Source organism: Solea solea, chromosome 19 (genome assembly GCF_958295425.1).
Source record: "Solea solea chromosome 19, fSolSol10.1, whole genome shotgun sequence".
NCBI lineage: Eukaryota > Metazoa > Chordata > Actinopteri > Pleuronectiformes > Soleidae > Solea > Solea solea.
This window is the reverse complement of record NC_081152.1, coordinates 11,203,100-11,225,175: the sequence shown is the minus strand read 5'-3', so window position 1 is coordinate 11,225,175 and position 22,076 is coordinate 11,203,100. Positions and strand designations below refer to the sequence as shown.

The window sequence follows — 22,076 nt, the reverse complement described above, 5'->3', positions numbered from 1 at the left end:
GCCGTTACATAAACTCACACGAGTCGACGCTCACACGCCGTTTATTTTATACATTCCTGAAATCACATGTCATACGTTATGAAGACTCACATAAGCACTGTCTCATTTAGAGGAGGAGACGTCAAGTTTTCAAGTCGTGGGTTCTAGCTCCACCTGTACTATACCGAAACATTACTCTGGTACCCCAAGGGAAGGGTACTGAGAAATGTTATGTTTGGTGCTTTTTCTAATGGAAACGCAAAAAAAAAATACTATACCGAATCATTCCACTCGGTGGAAAAACGCCATATGTTGATGACGCATGTGCAGCGTCTGATAAGATAATCACTGCAGATGTTTGCAGAGTGAAACCCGTGTTTATCTGACAGAAAGATAGCCTGTAAGTGTACGGAGGCGTGCATGTCCGGACCATCTAAATGTATATTAACCTTCGTCTGTTTCGACACGTACCGTCCACAGCAATCTGCGCTCTGAAGATTTAGAAGCCGTTATCGCTCTGTGCGATGCCAATAACTCGTTAGCGGGCCACACCGTATAGATGATCAATCTCTGAATGGCCTCATCACATGCACCTCAATGCACCAGCCTCTATTACCCACTGTTTCACCCGGAGAAGAGCAATGATACAGTAATAGAGCTTTATCTGTCAGACCCCTTCCATTGCTCTGAGGTAAAGTGAAGGTAAAGCGTGAAAACAGATCCTTACAGAATAATCAGGAGGACAGGATGCCGGGTGAGCACCCGAGAATTAGCAGAATGTAGAATCTATTGACAGAATCATGGAGAATACAGTAGCCCTTGGAGCGTGACGTTCTGGCGACAATGTAACATTAAAAGTCTTCATATGATAATGCAATTCACGACATATAACACCCAGAGAGCACAGACACTGTAATTCTTCCACAGGTCATTGTTTGTAGGTTTCTTACTCTTATTTTCACTGCGTATTGAAACCTGGGAACGAAAGGGTAAATATACATATACAAAAATAACAATCTTATGTATGCTACTTGTAATAAAAAGAGACATAATTACATTCACTTCAATAACTCAAAAGACATTAATCGTCCTTTAATGTGGAACCAAGGAGGTCGGAATACTTTTTGCTTCCTGTGTGATCATCTTCCACGTTTTGTAATACGAAGTATGTCTCAGACTCGCCTGAGTTCATTTGTTCTATTGGGGAAATGAGTGAGACAAGTCAGTGATGTGAAGGAGACTGAATGGCCAGGTTAATGCAGACTGATTGGGTACATCACTTGGACATCCTGCCAGGAAACTTGCAGGTCCAGGCCTGAGTTTCTGTGAGGAATGGAGACGAGGGACAAAGATGATGGGAAGAAAATCCATGTCCCTTGATGTGCAGTTGTTTAACAGCTTGGCTAATTGACTCGGGCTAAATTTATCGAGGTTGGGGTGAATTTGGCAAGTGTACCGGTGAACACATTAAAGCATTAATATTGGAAGATGTACAGAGACAGAGGGAGGACACTAAATGGTCTTTGATGCAATGTCTTGCTTAAAAGCAACACAGGACACAGGAAATTAAATTGAGATAAGGATGCATAATTCAGATTAAGATGAAAAATGGCATCTGAGAAGCAGTCGTGGTTTGGAGAAACTTTGACAGAGTTCAGAGGCGACGTCTTTTGCTTTTGGACAAAGTGCAGCACAGCTGCTTCCCTGGGCTGGGTCTCCCATTTCCATGGTAACGGTGGGACAAAGTTCACATGGTTGTCGTTGGGTGGCTCTTAGTGAGTGTGTGTGTGTGTCTGTGTGTTTTATTTTATGATGCAGCATTCATTATTGTTGCACATTAAATTATATTTCAAGGAAAGTCTCACCTGTCGTTTTCCTCTTCTTTAACACCAAACATCTAATTTGGCAGGTGTCACTGGGAGCATGTGCATCACTTCTATCATCACTCAACCACTGTGCCTTAACATTACTCTTATCAGTACAGTAGTGATAGATTATTAATGTCTGAGTGCAGTTTTCAAACTGTACATTTCCATATTAACATGTCAACCTTATGTAGGACATACAGGCGAGGGTGGCTTCCTTTCATGCCCCAATTTGGCTTAAAAAAAAGTCCCCTGTTCTGGTACGCACATGTTTTTATTTTAGTCTTAGCCTTTTAGTCACATATTTTCCTGTCCTGGTCCTGTTTGTGTTTTGTTTTGTTTTTTTTAATCCAAGCTCAGATGCACTTCTGAATGAATGGATATGGAGCTGAACAGACCTAAAGCTAAGAAGGGCAAACCTTTGCCTCTGTGCTGCCTCCAGTTGTGTTGACTTCTCGTTTCTCTTATCTTAACCAGCTCATAAGTGCCATTAATAACTATTTGATGTTGATATAAGAGAACATTTCAAGGGCCTATATGTATTCAAATCATAAAAAAGACAATGATGTGTCATCAGAGAATAAGGAAAGGTGAAATTGAAATACTGGCTTCACTAATAGCAATGGTGCATTCAGTTTATTCACAATTAGAAGTTTAATTTGCAGTTTAATTTAATTTTGGTCCGTTACGCCATTAGGAACCTTCCTAGAACTAGGAGCAGTGGCCCCTGGGATCAACTCCAGATTGAATGTCAGTGCCTTGGAACAATTTTTTTTTTTTTCACTGTATAAAATGTGATTCCAGTCTGTTATTGCACTTCCACTTTCATTCTGTCGCTGACATGTGAACATCCATCAAAAGGGTTTGATGGACAGTCATGGTTGTGTGTAAGTGCAGTCTCAGGAACGTTGGCTAGCACACTCCATAATATTTTGAATCTGGATTGCAGTCAGTATTTTAAATGCTAGTAGATATTTGACATATATCGACTGTTACTCTTTAAGTATTTGTCATTACTTCTTGATTCCTTTATGTCAGTGTTTCAAAACCCTGGTCCTCATGCCGCTGCATGTTTTCGATGTTGCCCTATCAGCTTGATGACGAGGTGACCCTCTGAATCAGGTGTGTTGGAGCAAGACAACGCTGCTTTATTTAACAGTGGTACAAAAAAATTATGTGATTTTATGATACACGTGGCACATGTAGTGTCTCTTTTAGGCGACTTGTTTAGTTTTTATTTTTTCTATTTATTAGGCATTTGATTAGAAAGCTGAACGGAGTGGGTGACTTACAGTTAAAGTCCCCTGTTTTGCATAAATAAAGAACTGAATAAATGAATAAATTAAGTGACATTCACTGTTGCTCACTAGCCCAGGCATCTGTATGACTTTGTCCTTGAACCAAAGTATCAGACACTGTTTGCATCATGATGAAACCCAGTTTTAGCTCACCCTAGGTCATTGACTTAATCAGCCACCAAGGCATTAAAATCAGTTGGGGGGGGGCGACGGGGTTTCTAGCTAAAGCTAAATGAATGATTCCAGGTTTTTGTGGCTGAACTAGACCAAACACTAATTAGGTCTTTGTGAGACCAGTAATGGTGTTAATGGCTTGTCTACATGGATAATAAGGGTAGTTTTTCCCCAAGATTTCTCTTCTTTTTGCCTCCTGTTTTAGTTCTTCACATTACGTGTCTATGTTGTTGGGTACTCTGACTCCCCCCCCCGTCCCTTTTGCTTGTCTTATCCACTTTGTCTCTTTCATCTATTCACTCTATTACCCAGCATCCTGCTCTCGCTGCCTTTAAGAGCCGGTTTTGTTTCGCTCCTTGATTTTAGGCAGTGCCAGAGTTTATATTGTGCTGAATGACATTTAAAAACATGGTATATTCTACATACACATACATAGAGTAAATGTCATTGTGCGTATGTTTCCCATTGCCCATTAGCCTTAGTCTCTTGGCTCATGCTTCTGAAGCGGCCTCACAGAGGGGAGAACATTAGAGGGTGCAGGCAAAATGGTAAATGTCAAAACTTGACAAAGTCTTTGAAGATTTATTTATTAATATGTTGGCACTTATCTTTGTCTTCACATAGGATGTGAGGGGAGGCACAAAAGATACACCAGGTTAATGGGATTGTGTGTGTGTGTGTGTGTGTTAGAAAGAACAAGTGTATCTGACAGGACAGGTGTCATATTTTCGAAAGTAAGGGGTTTATGGGGGCCAGCAAGGTGGAGAAGAGATAGACAGATAGATAGATAGATAGATAGATAGATAGACAGACACATAGATAGATAGATAGATAGATAGATAGATAGATAGATAGATAGATAGATAGATAGATAGATAGATAGATAGATAGACAGACACATAGATATATAGATACATACATAGATAGACAACAATGGACAGAAAGGCATGAAGACAAAGGCTTCACTTCCACTTTTCCCCTCAAGGAAAATGTGATGAATGTGCATTTCATTCTATTAATACACCTCATATAATCAGTCAGAAGCCTTAACGTCTCGGTTTTAGCACTGTGAAGCATTTAGATTGGATCGCAGTGATGTTAAGATTTGGTTTAAATGGAAAATATTGAGGTTTAAGTGACCTAGTTGGGGTAGTAAGACATGCAGATAAGTCAAGTATTATATTTTTAGCCCTGATCTAACCATGGTTATTGTCTGAAAAGTGCTTCACCGCGGCCATATCGGGAATTCATAAATAGTAAAGGAATCAGGCTGACCCCGGACAAACAAACAAAAATAATCTCATCTTGGTCATTTTTTGGTCACATCTCCTCAGTTGTGAACAAAACTCTATTTAAATGTGGTAACAAGTAATCTATTCTCGAATGTATTCACAACATACTGTATATATCGCCATAATATTACAGCAGCGGTTCAAAAGAACATTAAATGATTAAAACACAACATTTAAGTGAAAAAGAATATCTTGTGAAACCTTGTGAATCTCTTTTTTTTAATACTCAGGATCTACTCTCGGATAGTGCATAACATGGCAGATCATTTGTTTCTCTCCTCGCTGGAGAATTGATTATATATACTTGTTCCCATATGGATAAACATAAAATAAATACACATTAATCATGTATAACAAAATTCAGACAGCAAATTTATAGGAACCCTGGTGAAACACCAGAATGTGAGTTCAGTACAAAACAACACCGACAGCAGCATTTCTTGTATTGATGGGTAAACAGATATTATACAGTGCATCTGTCAGTTTATAAATGCCAGATGAGCAGATAGTTTCAATAGTCTCAAGGCTCAGATCAGACGTTACAAATATATAAGGTCATATTCTTGCTGGAGTGACAGTGACCCCAATTTCTGATCTCCTTATTATATCCTTATATGTGGAAATAGCGTGTTCCGATCGTGCCCCATATGCAGCTGAGGCCACTCATAGTTGACACCTCTCAGAATGCAAATAACCACTTCCGCTTATCATACGCTAAAAAGAAATAAAAATAAAATCAATATAGTCCGACTTTCTTTTTGCACACACTTCCATGAGATTGAATTTCAGTTATAAATTGATAAGGTTATGGGTTGTTGTTTTTTTCCCAGAAGGTCAGAAGTTTAGAGTCAACAACAATTTGAGTTACAAAAGTACACAAACGGCTTGTGAAATGTCACGAGAGCTTGTCTGCGAGGAAGCAGAGTTATCTCCAATTAAAGCTACAGCGTCTTGTGACTGCTGCTTGTCATCATGGGTTAACTTGACCAGCACAATGAGGCCCTTCACAGACTTGCCGCAGTTTTCAAGAAGGTGGGATTAATTCTGCGGACGGAGCTCAGGATCTCAGGAGTACATTGAATAACAAATATTTATAGTCCAGTTCACAGTATAGTCTACTTGATTTCCATGCACTGTGTAATGTCTGTCTTGTTTATGCTTTTCACTGTGTGAACTGGAGGACAAAGAAGGAAATTAACTTATTTTTTCCCTGTAATAGAATAAAATGACGGCTAATTTCTTCCTTCTCTGTCCCATTGTGCTTTTTTTTCTAGCATATACTTTTATTTGTACTTTTCCAAATCTCCCTTGCCGTCTTTGAGATGTTTGAGTGGCTCTTATGAACAGCAACATTCTCTACTCGTCTTTTTTTTTTATTAGAGTGGCCTCAGCATGGATGCTGAAACATTACTAAAACATGGGAGTCCAACAATTCAAGTTCTAGTTTTGTGGCAACTAATGTTAAAATTCTAGGCTGTGGCTGACATTTAACACCAACTTAAGCCACGTATACCGAAGTACTGATGCGTGCCCTCAGGGTTGTGGATGTCCTCCTGTGACCTGTGTTTACACCACCACAGAGTCACAGGAAGAGCTACAGCTCATGTTTTTAGTCCCTTTTTGTCAAAAACTGCAATGGCCAAAAGCAACAGGGTTGGAGTGTAGTGTGACAACATTGTGACAGCTTGAAAAACAATATCCTCAGATGTTAGAAAAATCAGCTTTATTGCATGGTAGTGTCGCTGCCCTAGTTGGAATTACTTGACAGATATATTCGGTATCATTCACGACTTTTGCTGATTTATTGCTGAATTTGAAATGAAATTCTGTGGGTTTGATGATTCCGTCCCGCTCAAAGTGCATTTGTAATGATCCACCCACTGGAGGCTCCATTATGGGCCAGCGCGGAGCTTATGGATGCGGCCATTTGGGTGGAAAAAAAAGACAAAAGTATTCTGTTTGTAAATGCTAGCGACTTAATAGAAATGTTGAAAAGATTAGAAGACACTTTGAGGTTTGGCTTGATTTTAAAAGAAAACAAATAATCCACAGTCGCTGCTTATTTTGACTGAATCAGTGCGGGAAGCTCCAGTGTATAGTAGCTCGCAGCTCTGCACCACAACATGAACTTGCCTGCACTGACATGACACTGTGCTCTCTGGCTGTTCAGCTCTTGTCAGTTTGATGGAATTAAAATAAGCTAAATTAGCAGCAGCCATGCTTTTAGGCCCAGATGGAATGACTATTATTATGTCATCTTTTATGCCTCCATGCCTGGTCTCAGCCAGTGACCTGGCTGATGCATCATGTTTTCAGGTTGTTCATCCATCCATCCATCCATCTGTCCATCCTTGTCCAAGAACACTGTGGAATTTCTTCAACATTGGCACAAATGCACTATAGGACTTAAGGATGAACTGACTAACTAGATGTTGGAGGTCGCGGATCAAGGGCATGGTTTATTGTCGTGCTTGTGAAGTCTGGCTCCAGAGCCTGAAGCCCTGATGTTAAAGCTTGCAGGCCAGGACTGACCACATGCTATGATCAGTCAGGGTTCACAATGTCATGTTCTTGGGCATGTCACTGCATGACTACCTTCACTTACTCTGACACTCTGAGGACAAAAACGAAGTCTAATTTTAACAGGACAGCTGGGTCATGTCAGCATGCGGCACAACAACCAAATTCAGGAACTGAAATTGAAAAGTTGTGACATTTGAAGTACATTTGCTCCTCATGACAAATCTCCATCCAGATAATGTGATAATTATGACTAACCTTCCTTCCCTTTCTTTTTTCCTGGTCTGTTCCATTTTGTAGATGTTGGAGCCTAAGGTGGATGCCCCTTCATGTGAGCTGGGCGGAGTGGGAGGAGATCGAGGAGGCGTTTGCCTGGACCTTCCTCCCCGCAGCTCGGAAGGCGAGGAAAGCAGTATCTATCCTTCAAGCCCCTCAGAGCCCCCAACCCTTGGCAGTCCTCACCCGTCAGAGCCCCTCAGCCCATTAGATGATATCTACATGCCCCTCAGTAGTCTGGTGGGATCCGAGGAGCGACATAAGGTACCTCCCACACCACCTCCTTCTACTGAAGGTGAGGATTGCAAGAGCATGGAGGGAAATGAGATGGAGTTCTGGAGAGAGGTGAAGAATGGACACATGAAAGCGGAAGAAGAGGAGGAGGAAGATGGAGCCAGTGGAAGGAGTGTTGTAAGTGAGGGGGGAGAGAAAGAAGGAGGAGAGGATGATGGAGAGATGACTGAAGAGGAGGTCCACCTAAATTTGATGGTGTCAAACCCAGATGATGACAACGCCTCAGAGCCACCAGACACCAACGCTCCTCCTTCCTCCTCCTCGTCTTCATTTGTCATCCCCGAGCTGCGCCTCGATCGCTCCTTCAGCGCCGACGCCCTCTCCTCACCCAACACCGACGACGAAGATTATGACGAAGACGACGAGGACGAGTCTGAAGAGGAGGACGATGAAGGCGACAGCGACGATGCCTACCTGCAGCGCAGCGACAGCAAGCGGCGCAGCATGGTGGAAGGGGCCACCTGTGAGAAACATGGAGCAGGGGGGCTCAGGGTGCAGAACTCCCTCCGCCGACGCACCCACAGTGAAGGGAGCCTCCTGCAGGATCCGCGCACGCCCTGCTTCACCTCCGACAACGCCATCAACTGCCTGGAGGCAGGAGCGCACCACAAGGGCGGCTGGACACTGCCGTCACCCAAAACCCTGAAGAAAGAGCTGACCAAGAACGGAGGCTCGATGCATCAGCTGTGCATGCTGTTCGCCGGGAGGAAGGTAAGCAGCCTCACACTCGGATACTGTTACACTGAGTCAAATGGTAATTAAATTACACAAGTACAGCACTGGAGTAAAACACAGCCATTGCCATGGTTACACAGCAGTTTATGTACTTGGAAAACATTGTTTGATCGATAGGAAGAGAGCATGAAAAGTTTAAATGACCTTAAAGCACATGCACACATACAGTACTGTGCGAAAGTCTCAGGGAACCACCAGTTGTGTTGATTTTATGTCTGTTGGTCATGCAACATTTGTTTATAATGCTCAAGCATGTCTTGAATAAACCTGGCATAATAGACCTTTTTCACAGCAGATATTTGACATGAAACAGAAGAACAAAAATTGTGTTATTTTAAAACTGCACACATGTTTTACTGTGTTTTTTTAATATGTTCCCATAAAGTGATTGAGCCATAATTCCACTGTATGGTCATTATAGTGATGCTAAAACAACAAATCTAATGGTGGCCTCTGGTGGACTTTTACACAATACTGTAGTAATATTTGCATCAGAGTGTTTCAGTTTTTTTTGTCATACTTACCGTGAGTACACATTGTGGGTAAATCAGCCCTTTACTGCAGTACACTATTGCATCAGCAGTGCATCAACTATCTCATTGCTGAGCCTTTAATTTCCAGTCACTTTTTTCCAATGTAAAAAGGGCGACATCAAGTGGCGAAATGGCGCAAGTTCACCAGAATCCACACGATTAACATTATTTTATCAATCTTCTCCAAGGCCACTGCGGAGTAGACGTGCAAAGGACACATGTCCTCGTTATGTGTGTTTACATGTTTCCAGTGTATTACAGTTTATGTTTTGTTTACGTCAAGTCAGGTCAAAATGTCTTTATACAGCATGTTTACACAACCGAGGTTGGCCAAAATCACATCAACAAAACAGCAAATATATAAAACTAAATGTGCCAAGGAGAAAAATAAGGTTTTCAAGGAGGATTTAAAAGTCTCAAGGCTATTTAATGCACAACATATGAACAAAGAAAGCACAATAATAATATAGGATAAGGTCTGACTAATTAATTCATTAAAATCAAGTTCCTTTATGCTGATAGTGTATAATAATAGAAATAATCATAAATGTAAGTACATTTTTAATGTCAAAGTATGCATCTACTATTACTTTGAAGTAAACATGCACACATTCAAAGTCACACATTGATTTAGAGCAGATTCATGCTTCTCCACATGCAAAACACTTCACATTTCCATACAGAGAGCGCTGTCATTAGGTATACAAACAGCCCTTTGTTGAATAATTCAAATGTAACTCTCTGTCGATGGTGCAAACTGTTTTGTTTCACTCATGCCATTATGTAGAATACATTAGAATACAGAGTGAAAAATAACGTCACAGATTTACAGCAAAGTGTTTCCCACATTTTTATCATTACATCTTCATGTAGTATCTACTCTATGAGTAGTATCTGTCACCTGAAAAGTCTCAGTTTGTGGTTTTCCTCCTTTGAGAAAATACAACAAATGCAGTAAACAATAAGTCAGTAAGTGACAAGTTAAAAAAAAAAGAAAAGTGAAATGTGATCATTACATTGCAAATAACTACTAACAGACTTTCCGTATGAAAAGGATTTGTGCGTTCAGGTTTAGTGTAGGTGGGAGCTGTGTCCAACAGAGGGAAGCATTGGACACATCATGTTTGCCCTGCAGCCTCTAACTTCTTTCTGGCCAAGATGAAGTAATGTTTCTGTGGGGCCTCTTTTCCCATCAATGATGTGTTTCATATCGTCTTCATCTGGAATACTCACAGGGGCATCATTGATTTTTGCCAGCAATACAAACTGCACACCTACAAACCTGATTGAGTGTTTCTTAAAAAAGTAGTCCAGGTGGGTGAATAGGGGGAAAGAAGTGGCAGAATAAGTCAGTGATGTTAGATATCCTATATATTTAAGGTTAAACAAATGATACATTGGGCACATAAGTAGTTAATTTATCAGTATAGAACATATCAGAGACACTTTCCCTTTGTTTTCACCAGTCGTCCCAAGTCTGTCAGCACTCTGAGCAGCCTTAAATGGCAGTGTGTGTGTGTGTGTGTGTGTGAGCTGCAGAGGAGGAATCCAAGAGAGACAGAGCTGGAGCCTGTTGGTCCTGGCAGATTCAAGGGTTGTTTTTCTACCTTTTGGCGTCATGGACCCTGTTCCTTTGAGTGTGGTGTGTTTCCATTATTTGAAATGATCTGTCATCTCAGCCTCTTTCATAGACCTTGGGACATCTCTTACTGTAGAGCGTGTTTTTCCAACCTCTAAACACTTTATTCGACCACTTAAGACAAGCAATGCTGATTCATGAGCCGGCATTAACATAGAATATACTGCCACCTTTAGACTTTTCAGAGGATTTTGTGGTCTCGTTACTCCAGTGATGAAGTGGATAGAAATCTGGTTATGATCAGTTCTTACATGTCAGGAGGGAACAAGTGTTTCAGACGGTGAAAACGTGACGAAGGATGAGATTGTGGAGAGACTAAATTACCATTTGTAGAAATATGAAACTATTTCATACTTGGATGCCTTTTGAAGAGGAACGTCAGGTTAAATGACATATTATAATCAATATGTATGTACACGTACACACATACTGGTTTCCAAGACTTTAGAGGACATTGCACTGACTCACTTAAAACATGTCTTCATCTTAAAATGTAGTCATTTACGTTATGGGAACTTGATTTTTGTTCTCATAAGGAAGACAAGTGTCCATAATGTGAAAATTGTAGAGAAAATGTGCTTGGTTTTTGTCTTCGTAAACCGATTTCATACATCAGCCTTTTGGGTTCATATGAAGTGTGTTTAGTTTTTTCTAGGCTGGCAGGCTGTATTTTCATTCATAATAAAATAATAATACTACCTGGTACAAAAAAGTAAAAGTAAGAAAAACTAAACTACAACTAAGCATCTACAAAAAATAAAAACTAATAAAAACTCACTCTAAAAACGAATTAAAGCGAACTCATTTTAAAAACAAAAAGTCAAAACTAAATTAAAACTAAAACTAATGAAAAATCCACAACTATTATAACCTTGGTACACACACCCACACACACACACATTTGTAACCCTATAACCCCTTACCCTAACCTTAAATGCCTCACCCTAGCCTTAACCCAAACCAACTTCTAACCCTAAAACCAAGTCTTAACCCTCAAAAAGCACATTTAAGGCGTGACAACGTGAGGATCAGTCAAAATGTCCTCACCCCCTATAGTTTATAGTGTTTTTGGTCCTCACAAAGACACCCATACAAGAACACACACACACATACGTCTGTCTTTTTCCGTCTGCCAGGAAGTGTTTACTTGGCCTTCATCAGACATCGACTCTGGTTCTGTTTCTTTCCGCTCTGCACCTTTTACTTGATGTCTTTAGTGTCTCCCATCAATTGAAAAAGAACCAGAGACAGAGGTTTTTGCGTCTACAGTTCCATTTTTATTTTATGTAACTGAGTTTCAAGGGGGTAAAAAGACACTGGTGGAAATTAGAATCTAGAATTTAAGTCCCATTAAAGGTATAGAGACACATCAGAGACGGACAAATCACAGTTTACATTACAAGTAACAAGTGTAAGACTAAATAATACGACTGATTAAAACTTGTCTTTTTGTCCAAAAGACTCAAAATCATTGTTCACATGTAGCCGTCACACTATCTATCTTTTTATTTGTGTTTGTCAGTGTGTAGCATCCGAGCAAGATGTTGCTGCGACAGACTCTTGTGGAGCCAACCGTCGCACTTAGGCAGGCTAAACATTTTGTTTACGGGGTTTGAATGTTTGTTTGAAATCTGGATAAATATCATCTGTATTCCCAGATGTTGGGTGGAAACGGTGTTCACTGATGCTTACATTCCTACGCTGTGTCACGGATATACGGCTCGGCATCGTACAAAATAATAATAATAAAAAAAGGTTAACAAGTTTGAGTTCAAACTTAGAGTATTATTACGTGTCCATGTGCACGTACTCCGTCTTGTCACAAGAGGATTATGGGAGGAAAATAATTTGTGGCAGGCAGCGAGGAACACAAATAAATTAGAAACATTAATCATCTGGAAAAACTTCTATTCATTACATTACATAATTGCATAATTATCTTTTCTTTATTTTTTTTTTTTAAATATGAGATAATGATTTTTTTTAACAGTGCCATTAGGAGACAAGATTAATTCTCTTTCTTTTTCTTAAATCCAACACTTGAGCAGGCAATTTATTATTGTCACACTGCACACAATGACCCCCATCTGTTATTTGTCTGAAAACAAGCCTGTACACAACTGCACACTCAATTTATATCCCTTAATATTGTTGCTTAAAATTAGAGTAAAGCACAATAAAATGTCTAAGCTGCAGGAACAAGAATTTTATGCTCTATTTGCTTGACTATAGGAACCGTGGTGAACACCACAGAGGAATCAAATGTCAAGCAAACAGTACACGGAGCTTTATCTGACCTAAGTGACTCACCTTTGTCCTCGAGGCTAAATCCAAAATATCAAATCAATTCACAAACATTGAGGAATATGGGTCATACCCATATGAACTTTACACTGCTTGTATGTGCACAAAATTGGGGACAATATTGGTTTTACTTAGTCGAATGTACCTTTTCAGAATAGCACGTACTCCTGCGTGGGCTCAAATAACCCAAGGACACCATGTACAATCCTTACAATATCGTGTTGTAAATGTCCACAGACCTCTACTAAATGTCCGCTATCTGCTATCTTAGGCTCATGTGCAAAAATATCAGTATACTGTGTGTACCATTAAGTCATATTCAAGTACCTCATCGACTAGGAATCTTCCAAAACAAATCTATTAGTGCCGACCTCTCCTCGTTCCCCCGGCCCTGTTCCCTTTATTTTTCCTAATCGTACCTCAAATGTTGTAGAACGGGAGAGAAACAGTTCTTGTTGATATCAATTGTCACGTGTTCCTCACACGTGTTTGTGCAGGGTGACCTGAGCTAATAATAGATTGAGAGTTTCGGGGAAACAATTTAAAAATACTAGGTATCAACGAGTGTCATTGTCAGCCGTTGAGTGTTATTTTTATAACAAATGTTTTAAATAATTTGCCTCGTGCCACGGTCTACACAAATATGCTGTATATATTTTTTTTTGACCGCACTGTGACATGGTAAAATGTGAGGTGTTGCGAGTAAACATGAGGGTATTTTTCCTATTCTGTTTGACCTATCAAGGACAAAAGGTCTCAATTCCATGTGGGATGCAGCCAGACCAGGGCCATGCTAAATAAGTAACATGTAAATATTTACCGAGCAGAGAGAACATGCTTTCGGAACAGTGTCCTCTCACAACAGTGCCTACCGACAAACACGTGAAAAAAAAGGGGAGGATTAACGCTGAGGGTCTTTATCTTTATCTAATATGCCTAAAATTACAAATATTAGGGATTCCATCAGCTCTCAAACAAAACTGAGGAGTTAGTTTTTATATTACACAATCCTAAACAAACAGAATGTTCCTCTCACACATTCAGTTTCCATTATTCCGCCCAGCTCTCCTCAATCCTCTCCTCTTATTTACAACTTTGGCATCAACAGTCTAGACAGATTATCTAGACGTTATTAGCGTGCGCACACACGTTCACTTTGAGCTGTTTAGTTTAAGTTCACCCCAGAGAGTTCGGTCTCCTAATTAGATTGAACAAAACTCATTTAAACCTTAAACCTTTTAAACTCTCACAGATGCATAACTTGCATTTTAGTTTGTTCACTGTTGACAGTTTTGTCGTGTTGAGTATTATGCAAGTGCAGATTTACAATGAGTCATTTCTGTTGCAGTGGTCAAACACTATGTATTTGATTTCACCGGGAGGCAAATTATGTAATTTCTCACCTGCTTGTGCATATGGCATGAATTTTGGCAAGTTTTTGCATTGCTTGTTATTTTCAGCTCAGCTCCCACAGTCAGGCTAAAATACACTGTGTACAAACAAGCATTACACTTGTAATGCGCAAAAAATGTGCCATTGAAACCCATTTAAACTGCATTGTATTATACAGTATATCTGGGTGTCAATCTGCGCTTTTGCCTTAGAACTGATAACCTTTACTACTCCCCACCAGATGGCGCCATTTTGGCCATATTTGGCATATGGAGAAAAAACTGTTCACTAGATGGCACTGTCATGAGTGTTGCTGCTAATCATTGACTTATCCCAGGCTGTAATCATTCAACACAAAAAATGTATTGAAAATAATTGATATTTTCTGGGGTTTTTGCATCTGGGGGCATTATGACAAAAACCTGGCCTTTAAAGGGTTAAATTCCTGACAAATTAATTAGTATTTGATGTGAATAATTAGGTCAGATGTAGGTAAAAAAAATCAGCTCTGTGAAAGTAGAATATAATTATGTATAATATTTTATACAGCTTGCTTTTTAAAGGCACATTTTTTGTGCTTAGCGCTACGAGTGTGACTAATATTAGACCCGACACTTAACATTAACTTTATACAGCTAAAGTTGACACTTGTTGACGCTTCCAAGTGAATTAGTTTTAAAACAGAAACCCACATTGAATAGACTCATAGTCTGATGCTGTTTTTCCACATCATAATATGGATTTCAGTATAATATGGTTAAAACTACATTTCTCATGCACAAAGTTAGTATCCTCGCCATGTACATATAGTTTCTAGTCTTCTTGGCTTGGAAGTTATGTGAGTTTACTGCTGTAGGTAAAAGTAACTCAGCCTAGTACCGTTTTTTATTGAGCTAAATGGAGACAATACAATTCACTAATAGATCCATGGCTAATTTTCACACTCCACAGCTGTTCATCAGTCAAACAGGAAGAGGCACAGAGTATGGATGGCACTTAAGGTATACAGTCTCCATGCAATTGACAGAGCACAGCTGTATTAGAGCACAACAGATGTGCTTGGTGTAATTTGTCCACGTTATACTGCAACGGAAGAAGCAACAATGAAAAGAGTAGCAATGTGCGAATAAGTAAGTAAATAATCAACGCTCCTCACCCTTCCCATTGTGCTCTTCTGACTGTTTCCATCTTGTGTATGGTTAGTTAGAGCTGCCAACTACACTCCAGAATGTTCTTTGGCAATGGTCAGTTGTTTTTGTGTTTGTGTTTGTCTCTTGTTTACCAAGTGTACTCATTTTTTCTGAGCTGTGTCCTCTTACTGACAGAAATATGTACATACAATATTGTCAGTCACACAGGAAGAGGCAGTGATAACAAATTACAGTGCTCTGGAAAGAAGCATCTCTTTTACTCGGTTAGGGTTCGTACAAATACATAGAACTGTTACTTGCTTAAATCACCATATTTTTTTCCTTATTATATTTCCCTTCTTTTCTGCCAAAAACCAGAATGAAGATACATGTGTTTTCATTATAATTTTCAAAACATGTGTGAGTAAATTACACTGAAGATATATGGATGGTTGGTCAGTATGATGGAAACAGATCATTTACTGGTTAAAGGTATGGTTTAAATTTAAAGTTGAAATAGTAAGGAATGGAAACCTAGAAAGATCCACCAAATAAAACAAATAAAACATGTTTTATGTTTTTAATTTTTATCCAATAATACTAATATAATAAGTGCCCCTTTTGATAGTCTGCAGGATTAAATAAAACAAACTTTTCTCCTAAAATAGAACCTTTTCATCTTTTTGACCTCAGGGGAATTCAAAGCTTATATTTTTTAGCCACGGAAGCTTCCACATAACAACAAAACTCACCTTGTACATGTCTGTGGCCTCTTTCTTTTATTCTTAACATAAACAAAAAGCTCCACATTGCAAAAGTGCCTGTGTGTGTGTGGCGTTATTGCTTTCAGAGAATGTCTTGCTTTCCATGTTTTCACTAGAGTAGCCACGCTGCCCTCGTGAGACCTTCTTCTCAGAGCCAAGTGTTTCAGTTTCATGGCAGAATGTAAACTGTCACAAATCTACCACATAAGTCAAGAACTCCCACCACTTTCAAAGTAAAAACACTTCAAAGTTTCCGTTTTCCCAATCTGCCCGGCTGCCAAAGATGCCTGGCTTCATGCTGAAGAGTCCTGGCATTTAGTTGAGTGCACAGGACGTTTAGGACATTAAGAAATATATTGTTATGACAATTCTAAAAAGCAAACACTTTGCACAACATAGCAGCAGTTCTGTAAACAACAACATTGAACAAAGGAGCAGCAGATTTGTAGTCAGTGTGTTTACGTGCATTTTAAAAGTTTTAGTCAGACTAAGACAATAATGTAAACACAGTAGTCTGACTAAAATTGAGCTAGTCTTAGTCAGACTAACGTACCTGGATAAGTCCGCTTACTCCTGCATGTGTGCACTTCGTCCAATTAGAGTTGGACTTGGCGGTCTGCGAGAGAAGACCCACTTTTGGACAGATGAGGAGATGAGATTTATGCTTTAGAACCACAACACGATCCATCTCACAGTCCATTGTTTTATGTGACGTAAAGGTCAACAGGAAACTGATTCAATTTACACTAGCTTATAGAGCAATACAGTGCCACCTACGGAGGCGGAGTCAGGCGTACACGGCCAATAAATAGATTTTCTCCTCTGCATGTAAACTCAGACTCTTTTGCTCTTGCCGACGCCATCGCGTTGTTTGTTTGGCATTAGTCCTACTAAAAGCGGACTTTTAACATGCATGTAAACACACTGAGTGAAATTTGAATTCCATTTTCCACTTGTTTCACGTTTGAACACAACAGATCAAACAGATCGTAGATAACAGGTGGACAGATTTGTTACACTTTTTAACACTCTTCTCTCGCCATTTCACTCTCAACTTTGACCTTGTTTGACACATGAGACACTGAGAATGGCGATGAACATGACTAATACAATATCGTCACTTGCAGTACCGTCACCAGCTGAGGGGAAGTCATTATTATCAGCAATCTACATCTGATGTCGTTCTTTTATTGGCCTGATGTCACGACACTTAGCAAAGGCATTTTTCATCGTACCCACGCTCTCTGCCCACCTCAGTCTAAACAGCTGGGTGACTCAGTGACAGGACTTGGATTGTGCCAGTATGTGAACCCTAAGCCAAGACAGGATCCAGAAGGCCCCTTTTTCTTAGTTGTGCCGTCTGTGTGTTCCATTCTAGATGTTTATAGCGTTCAGTGCCATAGTAGTATTGTGTTTTATTGTACATACACACACACCTGCGCGCACACAGCCACACTTCCTGGTCTGTGAATCACAAATGTTTACTGAGCCGACACGACGTGACGCCTCCTTCATATGTCAGTTTAATGAGCAGGAAATCACGAAAATGGCAATTAACCATATTTTTCCAAAACAGGAAGAAATACCACAAATAGATTTGAGGGAGGGACAAACAATAAGTGTTTCTGAACATCAAGCTGAAGAGTGGGCCCACTCTGTGTTCAAATCCTGACCATGCACACCAAGAACTGCACACAGGAAGTGATTAGATGTGATGTCAAGACAGATGGAGGCAACGGCAACACTGTAAAGAGAGGCGATTGGAAATAGGTTGGAGTGTGAATGGAAAGACAAAGAAGAGCCCACAAAATGTTTCAAAGGTGAATTCTACTACTGTCTATCAGCAGTTTGATGTCCTCACCTGCCCTTGAGGGTCACAGCATACAAAAATGATGACACTGTTTATGTTTACAACGACCAAATAGAGGCAAAATAACAACGTCAACAACAAAAATGTAGATGCGCTGTATGAAAGTGTGAGTGAATGGCTTTGAGTGGTCACCACGACTAGAAGAGCGCTTTATAAATACAAACCATTTACTCTTTCTATATATACTTTATGAAACATCGCAAGAATGCCTAAGAGAACTTTCTTTACTATCACTAGGGTGCACCTGAGTTGTCAAGGAGTGTTCTTCTATGCAAAGCAACAAGGGTGAAATACTCGTTTAAGATATATTATTTATTTACTTTATTAGCACTCAAATATGTCGTGAGATCAGAGTTTATAAAAGGCTCCAAATCTCAGCACCCAGTTTATAGTGTAAATGTTTGTCCGCGACCATTTTAGGAAGCCGACTGCACATTGCTCAGGAGCGTGATGTTTGTATGATGTATTTAAAAGACTAAATCATTTTGTCCAAATCACCGCTACGTTCTGTCTGCAGTTAAAAAAAAAAAGAAAAAAAAAGTGGTACAGTGGTACAGACAGTGAGATAACAAGAACACGCTGTACTTTATCTGTATGCCAGCCGCGTGGTCTCGATCAGCATGTAAAACCTGGCTGGGTTTGAATTTGAGACACACACACACAACTGTGCAGCTACACATGCAGAAAAAGGGCATACACTAATCACTCGAATCCCCCCCCCCCCCCACACACACACACACACATACATGCTGTCCTCACAGCAGGAACAGGGTCAAGGCAACAATCAGCCCTGGAGGTACAAAGAAATCCCAATCACAGTGCAAAGCTGTTAAGGCACGCACTGTGAAATTAAACATCTAATTATGTTACATCATAACCTTTTTTCGGCCTGACACTGACATTTTAGTCTTCACCTGGTTGCTGTCGGCTTCTCCCTGCTGTGATTTCACCACATTCATTCATTCATTTACGCATGCAGCACTATCACACTCGTCATGTTCACTTTTGCCAGGGATATATCTTTTTGACCCTGGTGTATAGTTAATTTCTATCAGTAAAAAATGGTTAATGCCAGCTTTCTATATTGTGAAAGAATAATTTGAATGCAATTTTTTGTCTCAGATTCATTAGTTTTTATTTTGCAGCTTCTTTTTTAAAAAGAATCTCTGAAATTTTTGCCCTTTAATCAACTCACTCATGCTGTGTACATGCCTTACTCCTTTTTTTTTTTGCCCAAACAGAGGAGTCATAAAAGGTACACCACAAGCTTTTTTTTATTATAATATTAATAATAGCTACAATAAATTTTTAGTGCTGCATTCAGTACACATTCTTCTATAGCAGGTCTTGCCAAGCAGTGTAGCAGTTAATAATTTATAACCAATTCTCTGTACAGTTTGCTCCTCTTTTACTTTGCTTTAAGGATTTTACTTTATTTTTCTGTTTAAAGGGATGATGATGACGACCACATAACAAACTGAAGTTGTGATTTGCACTGCTGCTTCTCGTAAAAATTCAGAGGGGAGCATATGTTTTAATCAGGCAGGTCTCTCCGCAAATAAAGGCCAACAGTAAAATTCAGATATTCCATGACTGCAGTGTGTTGTTTACCTCCACTGGGAGGTGAAAGCGTGACCTTTTACACGAGTGAGTGTGTGTGACCCACATAATCCTTGGGCTGGCGCAGTCGGAGTCTCATTTGCAGCGCTCCTTCTTCTTCTTCTTCTTCTTCTTCTTCTTCTTCTTCTTCACCCCCCTCCCAAATATCATACATTTCACCTGTCACGCTGCTCCCATAGTGCCGTATCACACCCACTTAACAATAAACACTCTTAACAATAATAATGTTAATCTCAACCTGACCGATGTAATGTAACTGCGGTACACGCATCTACTGAGTCAACACCGACACTGCAGCTGTAACAACAACCCAGCTATCATTACTAAAAACAATGAAACTAATCATGTTAAGAAAAGTCCAGTAGAATGTCAGCAAGAAGAATTGATGTTTTTCTTAGCGATTGAGATGTTATATGACGCGGTTTTTTTCCCCCGCACATGGATTACATAAATTGATTTCCAGTAATGATAAGAACATTAATCTGGTCAGTGGAACTGATCTATATTTTATTCTCACTAATAGAGGCGTTCTGAGGCATTTCATGAGCTGTACTTCTAGTCAACTGTCATTAAGATTTTTGAAAATAATGGTACAATTTATGGAGGCGATGTTCCAATAAAGAAATAAATATTAATATGTCTCCCCGTTGTAGCGGCAGTAAAATGGTATTCAGTGGTGTAGTGAAAAACAACTCCGAGCAGAAAGGTCAGGAGCTGGTCAGAAAGTGTCAAAAAAAAATGTAATGCACCAGTTTAAGGACAGGGTAACGCATCAGCATCTCAGAGCAGTTCTCAGATGTGACGTCATATCAGCATTGTTCACGAACGTCCTGTGACATGGGAAGTACTTACACCGGAATCAGCCGTCTCCTGAGCTGTGCGGAGTAACAGAGACACACACACACACACACACACACACACACACACACACATACAATCCTTTTGCTGCTCTCATTGTGTGCCAGTATCCTGTGTGAAGGTTATAGTTTATTTTCAGATATTACAAAATTATTGTAATATTCTCTCTCTCTCTCTCTCTCTCTCATACACACACACAGCCTGAACTAAGTGTTATCCCTAACCTTAACCATAACCACTTATTGTCTAAACTTAACCTTGACTTTACCACAATTTAAATATTAGCCCTAAACCTTTCTCCGAAACGAGGTTCTGCCTCATTAGGACCAGGTTTTGGTCTCCATGAAGACCTCTGGTCCCGTCAAGGTCAGTGTTTATGCCAATGTCCTCAAGAGGTGACAAACACCAGTACAGTCGCTCAGCTACAACTACTATTTAATTTTACCCCCCAAAATCACCCGTGTTTGTTGTTTGGTAACATATTAGAATATTTTGTCTCGCATGAATCAAAGAAAATGATGATATCGAGGGTGTTTACTAATGGCTTCTATAAAACAAAGGGAGAACTGAGGTCAACTGTCAAAAGGGACCAAATCCAGCCCTTAGATTTGTTTTATCTTCCTGAATAAATGATGGAAACCCCTCATCATAGATTCATGAAAACCTCACTCGACATCAGTTTCATATTTGGTTCAGATTGCCTGATAATCAGTGCAGCTCTCCCAGCATTTGTGTTTGTGATCTCTCTCCCAAGTTTATTTTGTTAAACCATCACTTTTTGCCTTTATTGCATTCCTTTTTGTCCTCTGGCTCTTATAAAGCCCTCATTGTTCCTGCAATACCCCCAGAGACAGAGGCCATGCAGTATTCTGTTTTTGTCTCCTTTTTAATTTATTTACTTTCAACTCTCTGGTCAAGATCCACGAGGAAGTGTAGACGCTTAAAAAAAAACCAAACAAACAAGCTGTATTTGGTTATTTGCTTAGTTTACTGCAACATGACATACAAAGGGAATGCTATTAAGTTTTAACATTAAGGAGCATTGCATTTTTGTAAGTATATTAAAGTTACACATGTGGAACCACACAGAACCATGTGTTTTCTGACTGTGATCACGTGTATTTTATAATCCAGAATGCAGTTTGAGCGGTGGCTTCACTTCTGTGATGAGACACATGGTTCAGCAGATTCAGATATTCAGATTGACAACTCTCATAACCTAATTTGACCCAGCAAGCTAATCCAGTGATGATGTTTTTTTATAGAACATGGCTTTCCAGTACACACCATCTCTGACATAATGGCCCCGGAGGCTGTTGAAATCAGACACCCTGGCTCTGTCGTCGGGTTTGTTCCCGTGGTTTTGATCCATCTGTGGTTCTTGTGCAACACGCGTAATTCCTGCCGCGCCATAAAGGATCATTTGTGCACAAATCAAGACGTGTTGAAGATTTTTAACAGGGGGCATTAGGAGTTTTTTGGAAAGAGAATACGGTCAGCGTCGTCAGGCCCCCTCGTCTTAGATCCAGCACA

The 22,076-nt window shown here is 39.8% G+C and overlaps 1 protein-coding gene across 5 annotated transcripts in view; it reads left to right on the top strand.

Moving 5' to 3' along the window:
* rgs3a (regulator of G protein signaling 3a) overlaps window positions 1-22,076 on the top strand; it is a 123,765-nt gene that overhangs the window by 82,583 nt on the left and 19,106 nt on the right. For all 5 annotated transcript variants that reach the window (XM_058617043.1, XM_058617044.1, XM_058617038.1 and 2 more), the window contains one exon: window positions 7,429-8,409. In XM_058617043.1, coding sequence (XP_058473026.1) covers window positions 7,429-8,409 — 981 coding nt within the window. The remainder of the gene's footprint in view (window positions 1-7,428; window positions 8,410-22,076) is intronic.